Source organism: Gavia stellata, chromosome 2, assembly GCF_030936135.1.
Source record: "Gavia stellata isolate bGavSte3 chromosome 2, bGavSte3.hap2, whole genome shotgun sequence".
Classification (NCBI taxonomy): Eukaryota; Metazoa; Chordata; class Aves; order Gaviiformes; family Gaviidae; genus Gavia; species Gavia stellata.
Window position 1 is genome coordinate 1,585,775 of NC_082595.1, and position 26,822 is coordinate 1,612,596.

The 26,822-nt window shown below is 37.7% G+C and overlaps 1 protein-coding gene across 5 annotated transcripts in view; it reads right to left on the reverse strand.

The window, feature by feature from the left end:
* Positions 1 to 6,238: 6,238 nt before the first annotated feature.
* Positions 6,239 to 26,822, reverse strand: part of WDR26 (WD repeat domain 26) — a 29,314-nt gene continuing 8,730 nt past the window's right edge. The window contains exons 4-16 of one of the 5 annotated variants that reach the window (XM_059829753.1): positions 26,445 to 26,581; positions 25,758 to 25,855; positions 24,784 to 24,940; positions 23,018 to 23,074; positions 19,928 to 20,066; positions 15,629 to 15,769; positions 14,201 to 14,320; positions 13,281 to 13,426; positions 12,675 to 12,753; positions 11,967 to 12,096; positions 9,021 to 9,206; positions 7,981 to 8,053; positions 7,440 to 7,466 (exon numbers count right to left, since the gene is read on the reverse strand). In XM_059829753.1, coding sequence (XP_059685736.1) covers positions 8,022 to 8,053; positions 9,021 to 9,206; positions 11,967 to 12,096; positions 12,675 to 12,753; positions 13,281 to 13,426; positions 14,201 to 14,320; positions 15,629 to 15,769; positions 19,928 to 20,066; positions 23,018 to 23,074; positions 24,784 to 24,940; positions 25,758 to 25,855; positions 26,445 to 26,581 — 1,422 coding nt within the window. In that variant the 3' untranslated portion in view covers positions 7,440 to 7,466; positions 7,981 to 8,021. Of the gene's footprint in view, positions 8,272 to 9,020; positions 9,207 to 11,966; positions 12,097 to 12,674; positions 12,754 to 13,280; positions 13,427 to 14,200; positions 14,321 to 15,628; positions 15,770 to 19,927; positions 20,067 to 23,017; positions 23,075 to 24,783; positions 24,941 to 25,757; positions 25,856 to 26,444; positions 26,582 to 26,822 lie in introns of all 5 variants that reach the window. The other 4 variants (XM_059829724.1, XM_059829746.1, XM_059829738.1 and 1 more) reach the window with 4 other exon arrangements.

Below are 26,822 nucleotides of genomic sequence, written 5' to 3' on the forward strand. Positions count from 1 at the left end.
CTGGAAACAGAGATCCTACAGTCATCTATCTCACAGGAGAACCACAGCATGCAGAAATTTTACAGTAGTAGAAATCAAAACAAACTCCCTACTTCCTGTGTCTCCATCAGGGGAGAACAGGGTAACTTAAATCCAGGCTTGCTACACAGAATTCAAGACAATTACAAACTTTAGACTGATTTTAAATAAAACTTCACCTAACTTTATCCCTGTGAATCAGTGTGAGACCAAAACAGAGAATCCCTCCTATTCACTCACCAGAATATATATTTCCCTTTGGAACTGAGGTATCTAAGTATACCTTCATGAGGGGACCATTAGCTTATCCTTCAAATGATGAGCTGTGATTTATAGAAAGCTCTTACTCCATGAAAATAAATCTGAAGTTGGCCTACAGGGGTTCTAACTTTTAACCGAGGTTATTAAGCTCTCTTCCTCACCCACAGTCTAGAGCCTAGCCAGCTTGCTATGATATTAGTCATTCAACAGTTTTTAGAGATTAGATAGCTGTTACAGTACTGTACTTGGGAGGAGGGGATTAGTTAAAATATGTACAATAGCATATTTCCCCCTAATTAATCATTACAGTTACAGACTCTTGGTTATTTATCTTGTTTTTTTTAAAGAATACACTTATCTCATTCTAGTAAACTACTGTTTTATTCTAAAATAGTTCTGTATTATGGAACATGGTAAATCAGTGGGATTAATAGTATGACCAGTAGTCCTAAAAACAGTTCTACATACAGGTTAACAATCAACCTGAAACCCTGACAAGGCCATAAAAGCAAATCTTTATCTGTTCAGTACTGGCATAGCTTTATTCTAATGCTTTTTCTCAGGAGAAGCTCTCTAGGATTTTGTACAATGGCTAACAAAAGACTATTTTGGCCTATAAGGATATTATGGTAATGAGATTGGAGGTGGCAACAGAAAAATTTAGGCTATATGGACCACCATGCAGTTATGAGTACATTAACCGCCTTACTTTTGGCAGAAACAGTGGAAGAATAGAAACTTCTGTGGTTACTCTTCAGAGCATTATAGGTTGTCTTTCAAAGTGAGGAGGCAACTGGGCCTGCCCTCTTTGTAGCAAGTAGACAGCCTAAGCATGGGCAACAAATGCAAAGTAGCAGAGGCGTGTGTCAGGCAGCATAGAAAGCATAGGCGGAGGTGTGAAGTGACAGTAAAACAGAAACTGTCCCTCTGGAGAAGTACCCTACCCTCAGGCAGAGTTTGGATTTAAGCTAATTATGAAACCCTCACCTACTATCAGGTCCTTCACGTAATTTCTTTCAAATAATGTGAAGGGTTTTAAAAAAAAAAAAATTAATTTTAAATCTTACATATGCTGAAATTTCACAGTTCTGTCGAAATCATACACCCGTTTCTCTTGCAACCTTTTCACCAGTTAAAGGCAGGCATAGGACAGCACATGAAACACCGTAACAAACCCAGCCAAAAAGACTAACTTTCTTCATCTGCAATACGGATCATTCATGGCTGAGGCAGGTCTGCAATCTAACAACCCTCCTGCAAATACTAGTAGCCAAGGGAAGCAGCACCAAGAAGCACATGGAGAGGGGTAAGGCATGCCCCTTCTGTTCACACCTGCATTGAAGCCATGATTATCTAAACACTGCTCAAAGGATAATAATAAGGTTAATACAGAGGTGCTGCTAGAGGGAGTAACGACCTTTTCTGATCAATACAGAAGCTGAAAGAATTTAAAAAATTGGATGCATTGCAACAAAAGGCTTGAGTTTGGAAAAGCTACAGGAAGGGGAGGGCAAATTTAGGCACAGCTTTTTATTTAACAGAGCTGAATAAAAACGCCTAAAATGCAGGGCAGAGATGAGGTTCTGTTTTAAGGCACAGGGAAGACAGAGAAGGACGCAGGGTTAGTTGGAGGGAACAAAGGCAGCAGCTGAGAGGTACCTTCAAGAGCTCTCAGCCACAGAAGCCGCTTAGGTCAACTTCAGGTAGAAGTCTGGAGGTCCCTGATCTCCCATTTAAGAAAAGTCTAAGCAAGAGATGGAAGTACTTTAGGAGCACCTTCTTAATATGAAATATCAAAAAACCCAACAAAACCCACCGATCACCTAAAGCCACCTGTGTCTGGTATTTAAGCAAGCTCCAGCATTAAGGAATCAAGGCTTTCACTGAGCCTCACAGGAGCAGACGTTCAAGTTAGATAAGCACAGGACAGGACACAGGCAAGTCAGCTGCTAAATGTGGTGAACACACAAGCGTGAGGTAGGTTAGAGCCAAACACCCAGGACGGGAAAGCCTGTGCGCAACACTGGGCGAATTCATCTTCAGCTAAATTGCCACAAATTAATTTTCCTAGCGAGGAAGTGAAATACTACAAATGCGGAAGAAATTTAAAATTAATGATCAGGAAATGAACATCCAAGTCATAGTCATGTAAGTGAAGTTAGGGAAACTAAGAACTATTCATTCCAGTTATTTATTCTGTTTATTGAATTGAAAGAAAGGGAATACAAACATTTCTGTTAAGTGCTGTGCACCAACATGGAAAAAGTGTATTTTTTCTTTTTAAAAATCCTAATAAAAACAAATCAGAAGTTAATGTAGTTCCAATTGAACAATTTTTAAAGATATGTTTAAAATACTACACATTTATAAAATAAAAAAGTTAAAACGGTGTTCTGTAAATAATTAGTAAAACAAGTGAAAATAAATACGAGACCCAAAGTTCTTATGTTTTTAATGTAATATAGCAAAGAAATTTTTAACTACTTAATATAATCCGAGGAGAGTAACAAAAATCCAGAAAGTTTAAGAATGCAATCCTTTGAAACATTTAATATCAGTCCATAGCAAATAGTCATTACATACCAAAAGCTCTAAGTGTTAACTAGTTCCACCACAACTCCATATAAATCTTGACAATTTAGAAATCTTGAGATCAACAATAAAGTTCTTTTCTTGATCTCTACAGCTTGGTTTGTAAGTACATACATGCTTTGAGGATCCATTTTGTCCCATATGTTTTCAAGGAGCCAATAACTTTTTCCATCTGTGCCTAAAAATGTTAAGATTCAAATCTAGCACATATACCCTAACAATGAAAAATGTTGAAGAAAAAAGATGGGGCACAATGAATTTCAGATTTATAAAAATATACTGATATTAACCAAAACTTTCTGGTCAAAGGACACTTCACATACACACAACTTAAAAGTATGCAATAAAACATGACAAGTACCTAGAACGTTTGGTTCTCTGTCTGTTTATGGAACACATGCACACACACATTCATACCAGATGGGAGGAACACTCTCACAGATATTTTATTGAATCCAGATTATCTGGATTAATAAACAGAAAACTTGTCTACAGTTTATTTCAACAACTAGAGGCAGCTACTGCAGCAGTAGTTCAACACTGCACACTTCAATTAAGTCCACCCTGTTTAAAAAAGTGTCAGAGTTCATAAATTTTTTTTCTTCCCAGATATCGTTAAAAGTAGCAGTTTTCAAAATTAAGTATGGCAGCTGAAAATGGACTCAAGCCAATGTGGAAGAGACAGGAGGAGGTCAAAGGAGGATTAGCCGTTTATGGGATGGGTGTTCCTCTTAATAGTTGTCTCAAAAATAAATTGGATACAAGCATATTTTATAGCTAAAAACATGGACAAACTATTCAAAGTGCATTTTTCCTCCTCCCCCTTGAGTTACAGTAGTTTGTCTGTTGGTTAGTAAATCCTGCTTTTTTACGTTCATTCCTCTTTCTCTACCTCCCTCCCCGTTTGGGTCTACAACATTTCCCCTTGAACTACGGCTCATTGTACGAATCCTGGTTTCCTGCTAAGGAAGCCTTCAAAACAGATTTTGGGTGGGAGTATCACTTAGCAGTGTAGAAGTATACAGCTAGACACAAACTCCCCAGAACATATGAGCTTTATTAAACATTACCTGTTTGAAGCCAAGTTGAGAAGTAACTGGCAAGATCTGGATAGATTTCTAGCTTGCATCTTTGCTCTAATCATAAAAAGAAGTTAACTTTAAAGTTGGAGAATTTCAGAAAAGACAGAGGGAATTTAGAAACAAAGGTGTCATTTCCCCCCACTACCCTCCCCTCCAAAACAAGGACAGATCTAGTATTTTCCCTTTTGTGCTCCATTGTGCCTTGAAAATTACTTACCTGAACAGCTAAAGAACATTCAGATAATAAAATGCTTCAGCATAATTTTTTTAAAGATCTGCCTTGACAATAACCTGGAGCTACTGTGAGTATTTTAAGCCAACAGCTGACCAGAGAAAGTTAGAAAAGGAGTACAGGCTTACAGTATTTTCCTCGCTAAAACCATAGGTCTGTTGACTAGAAACACAGTAATTTATTGCGGGTACGTATTTGTTCCAGCCTTAGACTCCAGCCTATGAACATTTTTAAGCACATGGAAATCAACATGTTGCAAATGAGCAAACTTTATTCCCCCCGCCCCCGTCTCATCTTACAGTCTGTTTACAAAAAGTATTGGTACTTTTCAATTCACATGTTGTAAACACATGATGTTAGAAATAGTTTAGGTTCCTCTTTAATCTACGGATTGGAATGGTAGTTGTTACCGCTCGATCTATAATGTCAGTTTAGTGTGGTGACATGAAGATTACTCTCGCCTTCCTCCCACCTCTGCTCATCACCCTTGAGAAGCAGACAGCCATGCACCAAACTGTTACTGAGACACCCTGGAAACAGTGCCATCTATACAGAGCTTTCCTTTACATTGCATAGTTGCACCACGAAACTAAAGTGGAGATATCAGAACATGTGCTTCTCCCTAACCCTGCTTCTAAATACCTGAAGTGTATTTTAGAGGTACAAACCAAATCCAGAAGAGAAACCCCAGAATGGAGGTGCAGTATTTTGGCAAAAGTATTAAGTTTAAATTTCTAATTACAACGTATTGCAGTGGAAAGTAGGCATCAGCCCATACACCACCCCCCCTGCCAGCTTGTACCAGGTAAGGAGTCTCACTTCGTTTAGGTATGGCCACCACATTAAAAATGCCTGTTGAAGTGCGTATGAGACTTTAAAAATCTAAGCTTGAGATTTGATCCAGTCTTCACCACCTGCCTAAAGTTCCCACTGAAGTCTCAGGAGTATGAGGTAAGCAAGTAGTGCCGGACCATTGTAGGAGACATTGTTAAGAGACATCAACACCAAGATTATTTTCCCTACTCTCCCTAAATAATGTTTTCTTTGAAAACATAAATTCCAGAGTAAGACAATACTAGGGTAACTTCCAAAGATGCACATACTGGCGTTGGTTATTAATTATACCATGTTTTGAACATATAAAACACTTTACAATTTAGGTATTCAATTTTTATTTAAAACCCAAAGGTTTAGCTTACTCAAATTTGACCTTAGGAAGTTGTCCATTTCCCTGCAACACTGATGCCACAGGAACAAGACTGACTAATCTCACACTGTCTGAACTAGGAAGAGAAACAAACAGCTTCCTCTAGGACTAGGAAAGAACTGATTTGTAGTCTTGAGATTACACACATATTCCCGGTACTGTGGAACAGTAATTGCTATCAAAGAAATTCACCTTAATTTTGAAACAAATGTGCTAGATTGAAGATAAGGACATTAAGTTCCTACTTCATTTTGGAGGTATTAAGAGAGGAGTATGTCAGATTCAGGGCTGGTTTCAACCAAAAACTATCAGAATCTTAAATCATGTTTAAGTTTACACACAAGGCAAGAAAAACACCCCACCACTTGATGGCTGGAATAAAAAAAAAAAATCTAACCTGCTAACCTTCACTTTGTTTTTCTGGAAAAGAAAAAAGGGACTGTTTATGTTAAACACCACATTCCCATTCATCAAAGTGGCTACACTTCTCTTCCCAGGAACTCCGGCAAACCTTCCCCCACCCTTCTTCCACACGTGACTAGTAAGGACACTAGATTATTATCTCATTAAAGGATGAAGTCCACACTCCTGTTCACATCAGTTCTTGGTGGCATGCTTTTCCCTGCTCCCTCTTCACTTCACAGCAGTACCAACACTACCTTTCCACCCAAGGTGGCAAAAGGGAACCCAGTGCCATCCCATAATGAATTTGTGTAGTGCAGAAGCACAGATATGCCAGGCTATCTGTTTATGTCAAAACGAGTAAATACTTAAATTATAATGTCCTTATCTTTTCTTAACATAGGATATTAGTGAAGCTATTCCTAGATGTGTCAAGATGTTCACAGCACCAGCTTGCAACAAGGTCTGGGAGAGGCATTTAAATCTGCAAACTTAAAAGTGCATTCTCCAAAAGAAAATCTATACACCTTTGTTTATCAAATAAAGAAAAAATTCCATTGTAATACAAGTCTTTAATTATGATTTGTATGTTAATTACTTTTACAAAACGTGACTTTGTGAAGGAAGGACTCTTCCAACACATTCTTCCCTCGAGGTGTAGTCTACCTTTTACCAGCACTGTTGCATATATTTATGTAATTAAAAAACCAAAAAGACCTCTTAGTCTGGTGGTGCACTCTGAACACTTCTTTTCCTAAATAATACAGTTTATCTGTTAAGATGGACAGCGAGTTCCTCCTCCTAAAACAAGCTTTACTGCCTACTTAAAGCTCCTTCCAGCCACTGCTTTTGATCGGGTCTCAAGACACTCTGGAAAAGCATCGGTGATACCGTGTTTCACAACGCTTCTTGCATTGTTTTAATTCCAAATGTATACAAATGAAGTCATTTTAATCCTATAAATAATTTATTTTTAAAAAATTGTGCTGTTAACCCCTTTGCAGGGCAACGAGCTATGTGAAAAGTACAAAACTTTTTGTCAAATGTGATACTGAGAGTGCTTTTGACATAGTTCATTGGTTTATCATCTCAATTTATATATACTGCGCAACGGGCAAGGCTAGAATCCATGAACCAAGCTGCAAAGATCTCAAGCTAAGTAAGGCGGAGAGAGACTTGAGAAACAAGAGAAGGAAATACTTTCCTATCCAATGTATACTCTTCAGACTAAAGCACTCTTTCTATCAAGCCTTCTAAACTGTTAAATAAAGTGTTCCAAACAAGCATTTAAACTTCATTACACAGAAGAGCAACAAGAACAGTAGCCTGCCAGACAAAAAGGCAGGAGGGAAAAATATATATACTGAGTTCAATGGTTAGCCTGAATGTAGCACAGTTCTTCACAACCGATGGGGGGGGTAATTTCAACACGGTGTCCAACAACGTTCTAACGACGTGCTTCATCTCGACTGGTTACTATGAAGCAAGGTGGTAAATGTTTGGCCCCAACCGGGCTTCAGAAATGGTTCTTTTTCATGACGAGCATGTCTGTCCAGCTATCAATCATGTTTGTTTGCACCAAATCCCAAGCCATTTAAAATACGACTAATTAAGTTAAACTGAAGTCGTCTGCTCCAAATTCGCCATCAACTATCCATGCTACTGCATTCCTCTGAGCAAAAACAAAAACATAAGAGAAAGAAATCACACCTTGAAGATCTTAACAGTAGTTAATATTTCTATTATAAGGTCATTAATACAATGTACTTACATAAGTTCTACTGAACATGCAGTAGTTAATGGATCCTATACTGTAACTAAATCCCATGCTAAAAATTACTTATTTTAGATATAATTATTCATATTAATTTAGAGATTAATTTAGCATGTTAGGTGTTGGTACACAAAAAGCATCTCTTCCAAAAAGAAGGAACACACAATCGCATTCAAGTTCCAGGGGAGTGTGCTAATTACAAAGCTGTCTGTCATCCATTTAGGATTCCTAAGTTGTTAGGTATTATTCTGTGCACCTACACCTCTTGTGGAAGCACTGCTGTGAGAAATCCATTTTCTATTGTTTTGATTTTTATGATGTTTACTAGCTCATTTTCTAGAGGAACTAAGAAAGAGTGAGCAAGCAGCTAACTGGAGAAAAACAAACAAACAAAACCATGAGTAAAACCAACTGGAGGATAGGCTCTGAGTCCTTATGAGTGCATTCAAAGTGTTACAAACAGGAGATTGGCCAGGCTGGTCCACCTAGTCCAAGACCAGAAGCAGATGCGTCAGAAAGCACAGGAGCAGGGAGAGGAGGTTATTCTTCCTCCTAGTATCCTTCCAACTTTCAGCCATTTTCATCTATGGGACATTCTGAACTAGAGGTGTTTACTTATCTAGTAGCACTCAATGGATTTCTCTTTGATTACTTTGTCCTGGTTCCCCTTGAACTCGTGTCCACACCTGGTATCCACGAGGTCCTGTGGCAATGGGATATACTGTATTTCATTTTGATGTCTACTGTAAATTTTCACCACAAGGTTGAATGTGTAATGACCGAACCCTACAAGCTGCAGAACAACGCCCCAGCGGTCACCTTGTTAACAGTTCCGGGCGGGGGGGGAGGTAAGAGGGCTTAGGAACAAAGGGTGCATTTTGGCAGCAAAAAAAGTTGCCTTGTTCAACAAGTGTCTCTCCCCTGGACACGGATGATTGCTGACGGTTAGGAAAGAATCAATTGTGTACAGATTTTACGGTGGGAAACTTCACTCTCTCCAGATGTTGGAAATTCCTTTTGTAAGCATTGTAATCCCATTATTCAATTTGCAGTATGGTCAGAAAGCATTATTTAAATTTTAATAACATCGTATGTTACTAAACCTCAAGCATTGGATGCGAGATTTTTTTTTTTTTTTAAGAAGTCTACATAAATAAGTTAATATGATCCTGAGGTCTTAGTGACACCACAGTTTTCTATAAGGCCATGTCAGAAATATTGGAAATACCTGTTGTTTCCTTTTTATTCCACAAACATAAATAACTTGGATAAAAATCAACAGCCATATAGAAAAAAAAAATCAGTAACTTCTTTTTTAGTAAAAGTAATGATACTAACCCAAGAGTTAAAAAGCATTTTTCTATCCTATTTATGGTAAAGAAAATCCACCGAACCAGCTGCCTTTGATGTAAGCTTTTAGTGATTAGAGAGAACACACACACTGTTTTTTACCTTCAATATCCTGGTTGTCTACGAAAGGCGCTGGTCCCCATATTCTAACAGTGCCATCATCAGAGGCGCTGGCCATCATGGATGGAATCTGCGGGTTCCAGCTCACACAATTAACAGTACGTGTGTGCCCCGTCAGCTCAGCAATTGGCAGCTCACTACGCTTGTGCCAAATATATACTTTGTGATCTAAATAAAATACGCATTTAAAAAACATAATAAGAAACATTGTTCTGTAAAGACTGATTTGTCATATCAAATAGCACTTCCACACAAGCTCTCAGCAACTAAAAAAACCCATGTCTAAACCCCCTGTCCACTGAATGTGCAATAGCACTAACAAAATTTTTCTTTTAAAAGTGATCAGAAGAATATGGGTAAAGCTCTTCCACTAAGAGGCACATTCCCTTTTAAGACTTGCAAGTCTGCTACGCTTGGTATTTGAAGAAAAACATGACTACAATGCAAATAAGCCAATGACTAAAGAGAGAAACCAAGCTACTCTAATTAAAGATACGGCATTATAATCTTATTCAAAAGGAAGTCTTGCAGATTATTTTTTTTTCTTAAACAACTGTATTTACAGATTAGTACATGCATTATAAAGTCATGAGTACTAAGGCAGAATATTTACAACCACCATCTGTTGATAAGTACTAGATAAGATCACAGCTCTATAGTTTAGGAAATACATCTTGATACTAAAGACCTAAATATTCCAGAGAAAGTGCAAACAGAGCAGATGAGGGAGAGCAACAAAGCTTAATGTCTCAAACTGTGAGCTATTTCTGTCTTTGACAACAATGATTTCTTGTGTGGTATTCAGAGATATGAATTTGTACATATTAAAGTAGATGCAATAGACAACCCTACAGATCTTATTTTGTGATAGGAAACTCTCAATTACTTCTAGCAACATGCTAAAAATAGAAGAGTGAACCAGTCAGACACTCCACTGCAATTTTTTGAGAAGTGTTAATGCTTTATAACCAACCATATTTAAGAATAAATGACTAAAGGTGTGGAGGTTTTTTCCCCCCAACTGTAGACTAGCAGCCTTGAACAAGTCTGTGGGTTGACCTCTCTTGGAATATTCCAAACACATTCCTAACGGAGCTATACAAACCAAACAAGTCTGTATTACTAGCATTACACAAAAGCCTAGTATTTAGGTCTAGCATATCAAATGAAAGTATTTTAATCTATTTGAAAGGTTTTAATTTAGATATCATTCTGAAGGCTTAGCAAAAAAGCCAGTCTTACTCTATTCCTCCTCCCAACCCCTTACAAAACATACTTGCTCTCTGACCTACCTGCTAGAATAGCATCACGGAACCATGTGATAACTCAATTGTCTTCTGCTGAATCAGCTCGTTTGAGTACAACACCTTTATATATACTTGTAATGATGCAAATGTTCTGGTTGTGTTTACATTCCACTTATGATTTCAAGAGACTACATATCCATGCTATTCATCAAACAACACAATTCACTCTGCTTAAACACTGGATACGCAAGCCTCTGCTGTCTGGGAGAATCAAAGCCTAAACACAAACCAGTATTTTGGTGCTTGTCAGAATGCCTGTATTTTGTTTTGGAAAAAACAAGTTAGCTAGATTAAGGCAGCAGTCAATTTCCCTCTCAGAAAGAGACCTCCATCTTCTTACTATTGATGCAAACATTAGAAAAAAAGCCTACCTAGCTGACAACAATACCTTGAATTTAAGCGGTTATGATAGTGTAGTCAATCTATTACTTTTGGGTTTTTTTAAGAAGGCTATGACAATGTGATCTGTTACATTTGTTGCTTGTTTTTTTAAGATACATAGACTTTCTCAGTAGCCACATTTGCAACAATTCAGTGCAAAGAGGCAGCAGCTTCAGACAGTCCAAATCTAAATAGGGTGCCATCAGTTTCAACTACTGCTTGGTAGTTTTTAGACAATGAAGATAATAAAGAATAAATAAATAGCGTGGGGAAAAAGGACTGGTGCACCATAGTATCTACACGTACACATGCACATCAGTATGGCTTAACACAAATCCTGAACTTTCGGGTACTCGGGTCCCAAACCAAGAACCTTGTTCGACCATGAAGAGGTTCACGCTGGGTGGGAGGATTGAAGTGCTGTCCTTCAGTCATTGTATTCCACTGGGTCTGGTCAGAGGGTGAAATTTGGTTTTATTTTAGACATATTTGGTATTTTCCAGAAAAGGCTAGTAGTAATGTCCCGGCCAACCTTGTTTCCTAACAGCTGTGAGTTACATCGTACTGACACTCGTTGCTTACATATTCCAAGTGTAATTCTTAGCCCTGCATAGGCTTGAATCTTAAGTAACCTCTATGGGAGGTGAGGGCACTACGTCAGTGATAGAACTGAACCAATTCATCATATAAACCATTAACTAATTTCTATTCTTGCCACAGACAGTTGAATAAAAACATCACAAAGCCTTTGATCACCAAGAAACCCTACCAGACTATGTCAACAACTGCTTAATTTGAGACTACTCCTTCCGTAATTAAGCTGACAACTCTATTGAAATTAAAATAACCTCACCACACCTATATCTTCAACAGGCAAATGAAGCTGTTACTCCCTAGAAGTATTTTTGATTCAAACCATAAGCCTAAGTATCACACCACAAAAAGAAAAAGCCTCAAGAACACCCCACCCACTTCTAATTAAAACTGTGCAGGTGTTTTTGCTTTAGAGGAGCAACACAAAAGATTCATTAATGCTTTCTACTACTACCATCCTCTCAAAAGATTCTTTCTGCTAGCACACAATTATTTCTTGAAGTATGCCACAAATGTCAGTGCTTCTCTAACTTACTTAACGAACCAGTTGCTTGCTTTTAGATGACAGCTGCTAACAACATTATAAAAGTAAGGTATAGGAAGGATACAATGTTCCAGTTCTCTGCACAAAAGGGAATGATGTTACCTTCGCTGCCACTCGCAATGAAGTCTTCATTATGACCTCCAAAACACGAGTGAATTGTGTAAAATCCTTGTGTAACACCTTGATACTTTCTCACTAAAACTCTGTCTTGTAAGTCCCATAAGTGAACTCCCTGGGAATAAGAAGAATGTTATTTTATCATTAAACGTTATTCATTGCATTCTTTTGAAACACAAAAAAAAATTAAACATGAAGAAAGTACATTACTTCAGCCAACTTCAGTATTGCCACTAGGTCAAAAGAGTAAAGATATACCAAATTACTAGATTAAACTTCCAGTCTGTGGTCCCTTCCGTTCTGAAAGCTCCTATTCTTACCCAAGGTTCCAAAAGTAGAAATAAATAAATTCTAATTCTCACCCTCCCAAACATGGCAACCTGCCACAATTCTTGCTGTACCTGGCTTCTCAATGCAAAAGCCAGATATTAACATTTAATAGTACATATTTCATAGTATGAAAATAGACTGACAAATCAGTCAAAAAAACATCAGTCTCAATAAGATTACCTTCTAATAAGATTACCTTCTTGTCAGAGAAAGCCGTGCTATATTTATGAATATTAAGGCCTTCATATTACATGAAACACAACGGGTTAATATCAAACATTCCAATTTGCATCAAAATATTTAAAAACAGGTAGCAGTTGCAAGCAGATTTATTTGCATTTCCATTTATCATCACCAACTCACCTGAGTTGCTACATTTAACAAAGCTAAACGGCCATTTTTTGAAATAGTAAACGACATAATAGGGTGATCTTCTTGTACTCTGAAACGGTAAGACACATCAGTGTTAAGAGTACACTTAACCAAACAATGACACAGCACCAAAACAAAAGGCATGCCCTGTCTCTAATATTATCAGGAAAAGACAGTTCTGAATTTGAAATTAGGTATGTCTCTATGTCAATACAAGCCAGGTCTGCAATAGTTTGCTTACACTTATGATAAATCCCAAGACCAAAAGGGACTTCAGACCTCAAATCCAACTCTTATCTTCAAGGCAGGATCTACTAAAGTATGCCAGAACTGAGAAGATGACAACCCTTGACGACAGAAATGTCAAAACATCCACAAGAAACCTACTGCAGTGCTTACAAAGTTACTTCTAATATTTGATCTAATGCTTCTTTCCGCATGTGGAACTCACTAATTCTTGTCCCATGTTAGTCTCCTCTTCTTTTAATATTGAGAGCATTTTAAAAACTTCTTTCCCATCCTGCCCCACAAACCCTTCCTCAATCATCTTCTGACACTAAGAACCGGGTATTCAAAACCAAAGAAAGAGGTAGTTACATGTTCCTGTCTGTAAGATCCTCAAAGTTATAACCCCGAATTCGCTGGTGTGTGTCCGATGCTAGAACAGTTTTCCCATCACTCAAGCACCAAAGGCATTGTACTCTCACCCCTTCCCAGGAGTCAAGGAGATTACCATCTAAATCCTGATCATAAAAAAAAAGAATAAAAATATTGAACTGTTAGTCTCAGATTTCTGAGGAGCTGTGACACAAGTATCTTTTCCACCTTCTGTTTAGACAATTGCTACAGAAAGCAATCTTACGCTGTAAAAGAGAAGACTTAATGAATTAGGACTTGGTTGTCTTAACTGAGGGCTTTTGTAGGTATCTGTCCTGGAGAGCTGAGAATCGCTTTTATGACTTATTTTCTTGTGTGTGACATGTGCAATCTACGTCACATCACAGAGCTCACCTTTGCAGTGAGCGACGTTTGCATACTGCACTATTATTCTGGGCACCAAATTCAGATGACAAATAACCAAGGGTTAGGGAAAGACTGTGGACCACCACCCAAAAATCAATACTAGTCAACTAGTGAGGGTTTCAGATTTCTGTTTACACTAAGCAAAGACAGCATGCAAAACTTAAGAATGACACACTCCAAATTCTGTGGAATAAACACTTGTGGACAAAGGCACTACTTTTTATTAGTGCATTTTCTAGAGCAGCTAAGAAAAAAATTCCCAGCCCACAAATCCTACTTTAGGCAGGCAAAAGATGTTTGAACCCTTCTAACTGCTACATACAGAAATGCTGCTGAAATACTAGCATTAGTGTATTGCTTCTTTGAATTATACAATACAAAGGATCAGAAGTTTTAGTATACACACACGAAAAAAAACATGAACCTCAGATTTGACTGTGACAAAACTTTCCTTTCTTGCTTTGTTTTCAATGGGACAGATGCAGAGAACTTACACACTGATAGAACTGTCCACGCTGACCTCCTGTTACAAAACGCTTCCCATCAGGATTCCAGGCCACACTTGTTAAACTGTCTTCATGAGATTGGCTCATCTTTGTCCTCAGCTCCCCAGTCTGGAAAATAAACAAAGGCAGCAAGGCCTTATACCAGAACCCTTTCCCAAAAAGGCATCGATAATTTTATCTGACATGTATAGTGTTCAGAAGTGCATATATTTCAACATGTTTGTCAAAAACCAACACAAACCTATGAATAATGCAATAAAAAGGCAGAACTACTTCAGCATCTCCAGTGACCCTGGACTTGATTTGGGACAATTTCTTTTGCCCCTCAAATCAAGAGAGATGGACTAGTCGATGTGTCAGACAACTGCAAGATTATGAGTAAAGAGAGGAATTAAAAAGAGTTGGAAGAACACGTAAGAGAGAAGCAATACGAAATGAAAAAAACAAACATGGAAAGCAAGAAGGCAGGAGACTAAAAGAAAATAGAGATGACAAAATGCATTTTGGTAACCCTGAGCTGGAGCTCTCCATGCCAAAATTTAGCTTTCATCCCTAGCTTATAATGCTATTATTTCAAAAAACAGAGTGCCAATGAGTGGCTTACCATTGTCAAAACAGCAAGGGCTTCTCTCTATTCCCTTGTGCCAGCTCTAGTGCTCTTCACTGAGCCAATTTAGTCAATTAAACAGAAAAGTATTCCAAGGGTGAAAAAAGGGAACAGTTTTGTTTTAGGAAACAAAATCAGTTCAGAGTCCAAGGCAGCACAAGAAAGCCTATACAGCCCACAACTGAGGCAGGGGAAGCTTTTCTATCAACTCAAGTGCCCATAAAAATCAATAGCAGAAAAGGATTTTCAAATTCATGGAGGAAATAGAAAAATGCCCTTGTGTCTGACTGAAAAATGAAGTTTGAAATCACAGATTTAAGCCTCTGTGGATCTTCCACTAACATCACTGGGAGGGTTACACAAAGTAGAAATAGCTTGTATCTTTTACTTTTGCTGCTTGTTAGAATCTTCAATGAACAATGGCTCCCCTTAGATGATAATTCTGCCCTCTGTTTCTCTTGATTAATTTACTACTCTTCTCTTCAGTAGCTCTCTAAGGTCCTATTGATTTATGCCAACTCTTCTCAGAAATGATCAGTAGCCAGATACACTAGAACTGCTGCAGTCCCAAGCACTTAGACTTGAATTCCAATTTCAGTTCTGTACTAACTGAATACAGAATTTTTAGGCTGCCATAGTAATTTTTTCAAATTGAGGTGGGGCAGGAAGATCAGAGCCTCTTCTTTACACTCACGCCTTTGCACAAGTTTGTAGAAATGACCTCTTTCATGCTTAACATATTTAGATATTGAAACAAAAGCAGTAGGCTGACCACAAAGTTTTATTTTTTACTCTTAGTCGCCACTTACTTGTACATTCCAGAGCCAAAGCTCAGAACAATCATCTGGGCCACAGGCAACAAGATAGTTGTCATCAGGGCTCCAAGCAATATAAGAGACACCATACGCATGACCTTCTAACGTCTTAAGTAGTTTTAGCTGGTGAGTATCCTGAAACAAGAGAGATTCTGTTGAGACAATGCAAATTAACTCCTATTAGATTTCACATATACAGTGTGTCTGAGTACAGCATGAAAAGTTTGCTTTATGCAATTTGGCACCTACATTTTACAAGACATATGAATAGGTTCTTACTGGAAAAGCAGTTGCTAATTTACAGAGTAGGACCATAAAATGAAAGCTTCTAAGTTTCAGCGTGCAGAACAGTAACACTTGTAGGTATTTTTGTTCTCATCTTCCGTGACTCTGAATGTGGAACTCACAAAACACCGTTGCGTACAGAGTTGTACATTACACTTGCTTTAGTATAGAAGATTCCTGTAGTGTCAAGTCTCTCTACATCTACTGGAATACAAAAGTACTTATTATCCATATTTTACAGAATTAGTTACTTTTAAAACAGTAAAGACATGCTGGAAGCCTGTTATGGTTAAAAAGAGAACCAAAACCTCCATGTACGCTGAAAACCTCCAAGTGCCAATGTTTTTACAAACTTGAGTGTATCTTGCGTGTGCTGCTCAAGAAAGAAGTTTTACATAAAGATATTTTTAAAAGCTTCCTTGAGAGGTGTTCTTATTTCAGAAGTGTTGCCTACAGCAAGCTGTTGCATCTTTTCTGCCAGATTTAGTGAATGAAGCATACTTCGCTAGTGCAGAGTATCTTGTATCACCTTTATGCTACAACTGTTCCACTGCTGCCCTGTCAGAGGAACGTGACTTTCAAGCAACTTAAAATAAATAGTACAGTTAGATACTGTGAAACAACCATACATTGGCTTCCTAAATAGAGAAACATGCTTCAATACAGTATTAGCATTGGCTCTTAACAACGTGCATATACAGAAAGTAGAACCAAGCTTGTTAAACTGTTGACAGTAATTTATTTTTCTGAAGACTCTTGGAAAAGGGCAAGTGGATTTCCCCCCCCCCGCCTTTTTTTTTTCCCTGCATAGGGGATGTTTATACCTCCTACTTCTCTTCAAAAAGAGTGACTAATTTGAAAATCTAGCTAGATTTCTCAAGTTGTCCCTTCTCTTTCTTTTGTTTTAGTATTAATCAGCAGAGCACCTCTTGATTCTAAAGAGAAAGAACATGGTCAACATAGAACAGAGTGATACGAAGAACTGTTTCCTGGGATCAGCTGCGAGGGATGTGGTGACTCTCAGCCAGTCTGCAGCTTTGATGGTTCTGCTGGCCAGAAAGACTAAATTCCTCAAGAGAAAGTGGGCTAAGAATAATCTTCAAAGCATAGAGAAAGAGGGGCAAACGAATGAACCTCCTCAAGGCCCCTTTTCCATTCTAATTATTATTCCCAGTCTGCATTAGACACTGCTGTGTCTATAGCTAAACTGATCTGCAAGAAACTGAGTCATGTCTGACATCATCTCACATCCTGGAGCTCACCTGCAACTGATGTATTTCTTTTTACATCAGGATTAAAGTAGTCTGTCACTTCTGCCTCACATTTGTGATTCATGAGAAGCAAGATACATAGGATATTCCTCTTCTAATGATAGGACCTTATGGCTGTTACTATCTCTCATGCTGCTCTCATACTTCTTTCCAAATGCAGCAAAATTGCTAAACCATGTTTTGCTCTAAAACAGCAGTCAAGGGTATTTCAGGAAAACATCCCCAAATTTAGTCCATCTGCTTCCCACCCACCACCAAAAGAAGTCTCAGCGCTTCTATCCCTTACATATAGTTTCTTCTACGTAAAAAAAAAAAAAAAAAAAAAAAAAAAAATCGGGGAAGCAACTATGCAGGTATCAACTGAAGTCTGCAGTAGTTGAGCTCCTTAGCTGAAAAGCCAAAAAACTGTCAACAGCTTTAAAAAGTGCAGAAAAAAACAAGGCTTCTCTAAGGAACAAGTTAAAGGAGAGCTCTATGAAAGAAAATGCATGCCAGACAAGGTGATGCACCTACTGTGCTTATCCTTTGTGCTCTAGAGATTCTGTCACACTTAGTAATGGTCAAATAATGCATTCCACACACAAATCTAGTTCACTCAAGACATTATTTAGTGCTGCTGAGTCTGCATAAGAACTTTGAAATGAACAAATGAAAAGAGAAGCATAGGTTAAGACAGCTTAGACATGTAGCTGGGTCTTAGAAAAGAAATAAGAAATTAATGGTATGAAATGAAGAAAACACATGGAAGCAGTGTCATTACACTTCAAGAGGGGCGATGAAGAAAAGAAAGGGAGAAATGAAGGATTCTCATACATAGAGTGTATGTGGAAAAAGAATACTGTTCATGTAAAACAGTGTTCTCCCATCACTTGCCCAGACAGCGTTGGACGGATGTTTTCCTGTAGCTTATATATATACACACACACAGATTAGAATAATTTAAATACTTAACACCTTGAAAACCTGATTAAACTTATGGTTCAAAAGACACTGTCAGCTGCTACAGGAAATGTGAGAAGCATGCTCTGGCAAATATGAAAATATACCCTTTGACTTATGTGGCCTAATATTATTTAGGCATCCACCTCCTTGAAAGGGTTTCAATTTTTTTTTTTTTTTTTTTAAATACTCAAATACAGAAGATAAAACTCTACAAAGCTGCTTTCCCACTAACTATTTGTTAGAGATTTTGTTCCTTTAGCAACCCTTGGCCAAAAGGGTTAGTCTAAAACACTCACAAAACATTTGGTTTGATTAACCAGATATTAGCTAATAATTCATTCAAAATGTGCTAATCAAGATGTTGGGTATTAAAACCCATCAATACAAAAGGAAGATGTGCCTCTACAATCAAATGACAAGTCAACAGCAAAAACATTTGATCTTTAATTTACTTAGAACTACTCTGTTTGTTAAAAAAAAAAATCCCGAACAAACCAGAAACAAAAAAAATACAGACGATTTCCTAAGTAAATAACAGAAGTCAGCTTATGCTGCTATGCATCACTTGGCCTAGAGCACACTGGCTCCAGTAACAAACAAACCACAATGGTCGTACGCCTGAAAAATCCATACCACTTGCTGTTAGTTCAGGGGCTATATAACAACTATGCACATGGAACAGGGTTTTAAGTTCTCCCATCTTCTTAATAGCAAAAAGGACTCAAATTATATGGCTTCCTAACCTGTAATGGAAGAAAAGGATTAAATTCAGCTCTCAAATCCTACCGAAAGCCAGTATGGAACTGCAAAAACCTTTCATCTTCCACTTAGCATACCAGTTTGCAGTTGTGTGGTTAAAAAACTGTAAGAATTTATTTCTGATAGTCTTTTACAAGCATTAACAACATCAACTATTGTGTGCATATATTCAAGTTTATTCACAGTTTTCAGTTGTGATGAAATATATGAACCTACTTTCATACCACTTCTACAAGTCAATTAAAACAGTCTTAGATTCACTGCTCAATCTTTTATTTACATAAGAATAGATATGGGTAGGAAAAATAAATCTTGTAGCTGTAGGATATTTCATGTAAGAGAAACAATGCCACGTATTAATACCAAAACCTAAAACTGCAGTCTGTAAGAAAATGGATGGGTATACTTCCATGTGTCAGTGGATTCTGACAAGTGATTAAATCTTCATCTCAAGCCAAGGCAAATCTTACAACAGCAACTAGCCTGAAGTGGTACACTGACAGAACTTCAGTTTAGCACATACTATTTTATTACTCAGAAATAAAGTAATAAATGGTGAAATGGATAGTGTATTTAAATCCAAGTGTACTAGTAGTAACAAGATAACAGGAAGGGGTTAGTCACATACATACACAGAAGTATTCTTAGTACGCGTGATTTAGAAGAAAGGTTCCACACTGCCATGCTCCTTCCACTCTCACCCAATGCTTCTCCAGGCCTTCAAGCTGAGGAGTTCCCCTGGAGGTTACCAGCAGGCTCCCTACCCTGTGGTATGATTAGGGGCACACAAAGTTCCTGCCCCAAGGCAGCCAACAGTTCAAGCCTTACACTCAGGCATCAGGTTTTCAAGTGTCCTCCTTCACTAACTCACACTGACCATGATCTTCAGTCTTTTACATCCCAGAGAAATACCCTAGTCGGCAGGCTACAGTACACGTTAGCCTGTCCTACAAAAATCAAACCGTCCTAGCAAGAGAAATCAGAGAGGGAAGGAAAAGACAAAGCATACACATTTTAACACACGTTGCATACTTACTGGATCAACCTGCCATATAATAACAGTTGTGTCCTTAGATCCTGTTGCTAGTTTAGTGCCATCATTGGAGAATTTACAGAACCACACCTCATTACAGTGCTCCGTTAGTATCTGCTGTGTATAGCATGGGAACTGTTTCCTGGGAAAAGAAAGGGATGTATTTGCAGATTAGTAAGAAAGCAGTAAGATTTTTTAAAATTGCGCTAGTAGAAACTAAAACAAGAACTTATGTAAATGCAAGACCAGACAACTTAAAAAAATCTGTCTATTAACAGTTGCTTCAAATAAGTACAGAACAAAGTGTCTTATCTGGTAAAAAGCTCTCACCACCAAGTGATCGTAACTAATTGTAAGAATTTAGAACTATTCTTATTCCACTCACATAATCTGTTATGCTTCCACATAACTTGTAATAAAACTGACCTCATTAGGATTGTAGGATTGTAACAGCTTATTACTATAGACTTCTATGATGTATAGAAAATACTCAGTACAAACCTCTTTGAACCCTACTTGCAATGTTTTATTTATGCGTGAGGTTTTTGTAAGTACCTAACCCACTCAACTATATCTTGCCAAATCTTTAGAAGTGATTCTTACATCAAAGTTGAGTAAAATAGTCTTGTTTCTTTTTCTTGAATGAGATCTTGCAGATAAGTCACATATTTGCCTTCATTTTGTGCTATGTTTCACTTTCTTTGCAGAGTACCACATACAATAGCTAAGCATAACTAACATGATACCATTATGAGCTTTCAACTTGAACTGTTTTCCCCTCACAAAATCTACATTATTTTGTAGAACATTGTGTTTATCAAATAAAATATTATATGATAAACTAATGAAGGAGAAGAGTCAAACATTTTGCTAGAGCTAATATTTAATATTCTAGTTACACACCGAGGAAAAACTAACAGTCAAGTTAGGTGAGAACTGGAGACAAGTTTTATTTCATTTACAGCTCGCCCACTGTATAAGAATTTGAGAGCTAAACTAAAATAGATGTATGCTTTTGCAGCAGATGTCTGCTTTTGTAAGTAACACTGCAGTTAACTACAAGTTCATTGTTCAGGCACACTAAAAGGCAGTCTCTAACCACAAACTTTTTTCTTGAACTGCAGGGATCCTGAAGTGATTTAGTCTTATATTGAGTTTTTATGGTGCTCAGTGCAACAGGGCAACACAATTCTAATGGGACAGATAGTACTAATGTAACAACGACAGTCTCTGTGAATGTACAGTTGCACTTATCACTGGAGATAAACTGGCGTGAAAAAAACCTACTTCCTTTAACTTTGTGTTTAAAAGTACAGTTTGGTGCTAGCCAAGCTGAAAAACACCTGAAAAAGTACTTCTTACCAGAAGCTAGAAAAAAAGTTCTGCTTAACATAGTGTCTGTATCTTCTTAATCCATTTTCTCTCACTAGCAGATGTTTCCTAGTCCATGCTTAAAGACTATCGAGCAGCACTAAACAACCATACAGCCCTCATTTCCTGTCTTGTGGTAGAAAAGGATAAACAAAACATACATATCTGTAGTTGGCTTCCTTGCGTATGTCTACTTACTCGTTTAGAGAGAAACACAAGTCTGTTCTACTCCTGCTTTAAGCTGACCAGGAGCTGTCCAGTTGCCACTGGAACAACACTGAGCCCAAGGTAAAAAGCCCCACCCATGAAAGAAGACTTTGTTTTCCTTCAAGTCTAGAGGGAGGTAGGCAAACCCTTACAGAGATATGTGCACCTACAGGAAGAGGGTTTCATTATTATTTAGCCATATTGTAGTAAGTTAATGTTTCTCCTCAGAGCAGCAATTTGCTCTAGAAGGTGAAAGTGTCTTTATTCATAACTCATACAAAGTACAAGGGGCACACTGTGTCCCAGGAAAGCCTTTTCAATATATTTCATTTTACAAAAATACTCTATAGAACAATAGCGCTTGTATTTTGAAGCTTAAAGAAAAGCAGCCAAGGTTTTATAGACACAAAAAGCAAGCAGTATAATGCTGGAGTACACAATTTTCATAGTAAGGTGGCCTTTAGGTTCCTAAAAAGGGTACCAGGCCCAGGTGATACAGCTGCTGCAGACACATCCCAATACTGAACTATGCTATTCACAATCCAGTCAGATCAGAGCACTCTCACAAAAAGTTCTCTTCACTTCACTAATGAAACATACAATCCAGCAAGTTTGACTTCACAGATAGCAAAGCATACATTAAATAACCCTTCTGCAGAAGGAAACAGCAGCAGTCTTGACACAAGAAACCAAAACCAGCCGTCTAACAGTTTCTGGTTCTGGTAATTAGATATTATTGTAGCTCAAAAGGTTTTTCTTTTTTTCTTTTTTTGAAGTGTTTCATCACAAATTGTTCTGTTCAGCACAACACACTTGAATCATGCTGTTCACATACTGAAATAAAGTATGCAATAAAGTTATCTGTTGTTGTATTTACAGAAGTTCGAAATTCTAAATAAAATACCAAACAGCTACTTTTTTATTCCCTGTACATACAACGGAAGATTTATTCCTCAACTTCCACAAAGGTTCTTTTTCAGAAATGCTACATCAAACTAGTGCCTAGAAAGCAGCAGCATTCACCTCGCATTTTTGGGCTTCACTGTTTGTTTGTAAACTCAGACTAAAGTTTATTTACATGAAAGCAAGACAAAAGAATTCCAGGGCAGGGGTGGGGGGGTGTGGGAAGGAAACCTCAAAACAAGACACCCAACTAGGCTGAAGGCTCTCAAAACCAAAAATGATGACCCCCAAGAGCATCAATTCTCTATTATCAAAATCCCAGGCACAATAAGATGAAATCCCTCACCTTCACTCCCAGCAGTTTCTCCCTCTTATCTCCCACTCTTATGAAGTGATTAAGTTTTAGTTAAACATTTTACCTATTAGTGCAATTCAAGCATGCTTGATCAAAATATTGCCAGAAGTCCAAAACAGATTAGTTCCAACTAAAAAATGGAAAGTTGTCAGTGTTCTATCATTTAAGTAGTACAGAACTTAAATTGTCTAAGCTATTAGACTATTGTTACTTCTGTCAGTTTAATCAAAATTTGGCTTCCACTGTCTTTAACTCACCTCATTATGCCCAAGCATGGCAGCACGTACAGCGCACCACATACTGATCTCAGACCCCTGCAATAGGTAGGTACAATAGGTTGAGTTGCAGACAGAATGGAAGCCTTTATTTTGAAGTGGTTTGTTTTTTTTTTTTTTTTTGAAATTAAAGTAGTCATGAGTATGTATGTATACATACCAAATACACAAGCTTAGGAAGTACCACATTAGGTGAAAAAAAAAAAAACCCCAAACCCCACCTATGGCTAAACTTATGTCAGCAAACAGATTCAGATGGGTGACATTCAAGTCCAGATTTGTTGCATAGAGTATCTTTTATATCTGGCTCTAGCTCATCTGACTTCAGTAAACCATGCTCTTTACAGTTGGCTTCAGTGCTCTTTGGGGTTTGATTAATTACATCAAACCCCTACAGAACATCCAGTGTTATTTATGGATTTGTAGAAAAACTAAAATTAAATCTCTTTCTGTTAGTCTGATTTTAAGACTCACTTAAGTAGAGAAGCCACAATTCCAGTATCTGATTATTTCCAATGGCTCTTAAAATGGGGAACAGTCAAACGTCCACGCACACACAAAACTGCTGCAACAATGTGATATAGCAAAATTACAAGCTAGCCAATGGTCTAAAAAAGTTACCTGAATACATGAAGTGCCAAGGATATTAATTTTAAAACCTTAAGATGGCTACAGTGAGGTATTATGGAAGTCTGCATCTTTAAAAACAGATTCCAAGTCACCCAAGAACATAAGTCAAAGTAGTCGAGTTCAGAAATTTCTACAAGCAAGTTTATCAGTACTTAACTTCCTCAGATGAGCTAACCCTAACATGAATAAAAACTCCCCTGTAAGCCCAAGTGTTGGCCTGTTACATGAACAAACATGTAAGGGTATCATATACAGCCCTTATTTTCTAGGTGTCCTAGCCCTCACTCCCTTATTACGCCATGCACAGCAGTGCCGCATAAAAGCTACGCCGAATTTTTAGGTCCTTGGCTACTGGATGAGGAAAACCCACTCAAGTCAGCCAATTGTTACAAACAAACATCTTCCTGCTTCATGTCTACTTGAGCATGGCATTTTGAAGACTCAGAAGCAGCATCAGTTTTGCTAGAAAAAGTTATGCGGATAGCCTTAAGAGCGAATATGTAGATATAAGAGACGTTAAATTCTCACTACCTTACAAATCTGAGAAAATAGTTCTTTATATCATTTATATATTATGTAAACCAGAAGTGTCTGTTGCACATTTCTACTCTATTTTAATCTTTGTGTCTAAAAGCACCTCACTGTCCACTATTAAAAGTTGAAGCTGAAAGTTGACTTAATGAAGTATGCTTCAGTAGGCTTTCTGCATTCCAGCAAGCTTGAAGACAGAGTCTGCATAAGTCACATACTAGTGATTCTTCCGTGAAAAAACACAGCAAATCACATGTTGATGAATAAACAGACTGGCTGTCCAAAATGTCAAGAAACAAGTGGCTAAGGATTAGTCTAATAATATATTCTATTCATACCCATCTGATTAAAATTTTAAAGCTTTAGTCTGACCCCATTACCTACGCAGCTACCAAAGTCTCTTATACACATCTTCTCTGCCCCCTCCCACTACTCATTTAATGAGAGCTGTCTTTTCCCAGTCAACTCCTGTTAAACCAACTCAAAATAGTTTTCATGTTCCTTTTAACAGTAGGTAAAATTAGATTATTTTAAAAGACAAAGAAAAGATATTGTTGCCTATCTTAAAAGTAGCAAGGGTTTCTTACCTACTACAAACATGATCTATTAGCAGCGAGACAGAATCTAGGTTACTATCTAGTTTGGTATTATGATATAGGCACCGGTCCCGTTGTAGTTCCACAGCCTGACGTAGCAGGTTCTGTAAACGCCTTGGAGGAAGCATCACTGATGGGGGTAGGTACGCTTTAAAAGAGTTATTAAGAAAAACAAGAAAAATATATATCAAAACCAAGTTATAAGTAAGAGCATATTTTGATTTGAGTGTTTTTGGAAGCAACCTTAGTAAACAAAGCTTAAAAGCTACAGGGAAGGAGTGCACACAGCGTGTCAGATGTACAGCTATACATCTGGAACTAGAAGCGTGAACTTCTGGAAAGCAGAGCTGTATGCAAGGTATTTGTAGTTATAGTATACATTGTCCTGGCCAACAAGCACCATTTACACAAGCTAACTCAAAACCTAGTATTTAGCAAAACCTGTAAAACTATAAAGCAGTATCAGCTGTGTTTGTTTAAGGAATTCTCTATTAACACTATCAAAACAAAGAATACTATAGATTTTACAACTCTGATACATAGTATTACACCAGCCACAAGAAAGAGAAAGGAAAAACCATAACTCATAACAAAGTCTGAGACCACTATAAACCAGTACTAGTATCACCAGTGGTTATAGGCCACACTTAATTTCAACCTCTTAGTATAGCTGGCATTTACAAAACACCCCCCGCCCCGAATTTAATCACCAAGTTATACTATTACTGCATGCAGCAGAGCTAAGAAATAAGAGCTCCTATTACGAGTAGTTTATCAGAGACAGCAAAAGGTTAGATACAGAAGACCAAACGGTAAAGGCACCTAAAGGCATCCCCATTATCCAAGAAATACAAAACCAACCACCAGCAAATGCAGTTAAAGTCAATTCCCTGGGATACACCATTATGCAAGATGTACCGGATTTACAGAGGTGGGAATAAATTCTAAACACTAGAACATCTTACTCTGGAGTTTGTCCAAAAGTTTAGATCTGGAAGCTGTTCCTTTCCCTTCCCACTCTGCTTTTGCACGCAGATCTTCTGCATGGCTACACATCAGATACCTGTTTAAAAAAGCGCACACACCAACAGACCAAGTCTTTCTGGAATCATTCTTTTCACTTTTAAGCATGATCTATATCATAACGTCCTTAATGAACTGGAAATAGGTGACTTAAGCTTGAGATCAGTAGGAAAAAAGGCAGGGAACTAGTCCACACAAACATGCATCGTCTTCAGAACAAACATCTACAAATTGGCAACAGAAAAAGAAAAAACCCATAAACAAATTTTAAGGAAGGTAGAAATGTCTTATTTTCATCTAAGAACAAACCAGACTATATTCACCTACTTAATTATAAGATAACAGGCTAATAATTTTCAAGATCAGATGACCATACATGTGTATGTATTAATTTGGGTTCTAGTACAATAAACGTAAATCATAATTAGGTTATTCTCAAGCATCTGAAACAGAATATTTTCTACTGAATAGTCATCTTTACTTACCATTTTAGCATATCTCACTACGGCTTATTAATCAACAGGATAGTAGCTTTAATACAGTTTGAGTTTTTACAACGTCAGCTATAAAAAGCTACAGAATTCCTTAGAAAATTCCACCAAAAGAGGTCTCAAAGTCTGAATACTTACCCACTGAGGACATGAATGCGTTCTGTATTGTATTTCAGAGGCGTCAGTTCACAGCGTAGAACTTGAAGTGCCTCCAGGACCTTGCCATCCTCCAGGTATTCCAGGTACTTCTGCTGCAGCAGCAAAAACTTCATCCTCTGACATGACAGAAAGCAGCAGTCAGGGGAAAAAGGTTGACTGAAGTTTCAGAAAACGTTTGAGCCTAAACAGAACAGTAGAAACCATTCTACTATGCCCTTCAGAAATACAGCTATATGTAATGTTTCATTACTCATTTTCTTTTTGCTGGGTTTTCAACAACATTGCAGCAATTAAGTTATCCATGAATTTCCTTCCTGCCTTATGGGGCTCCAAGTATCTTCCTACCTCATTTCTCAG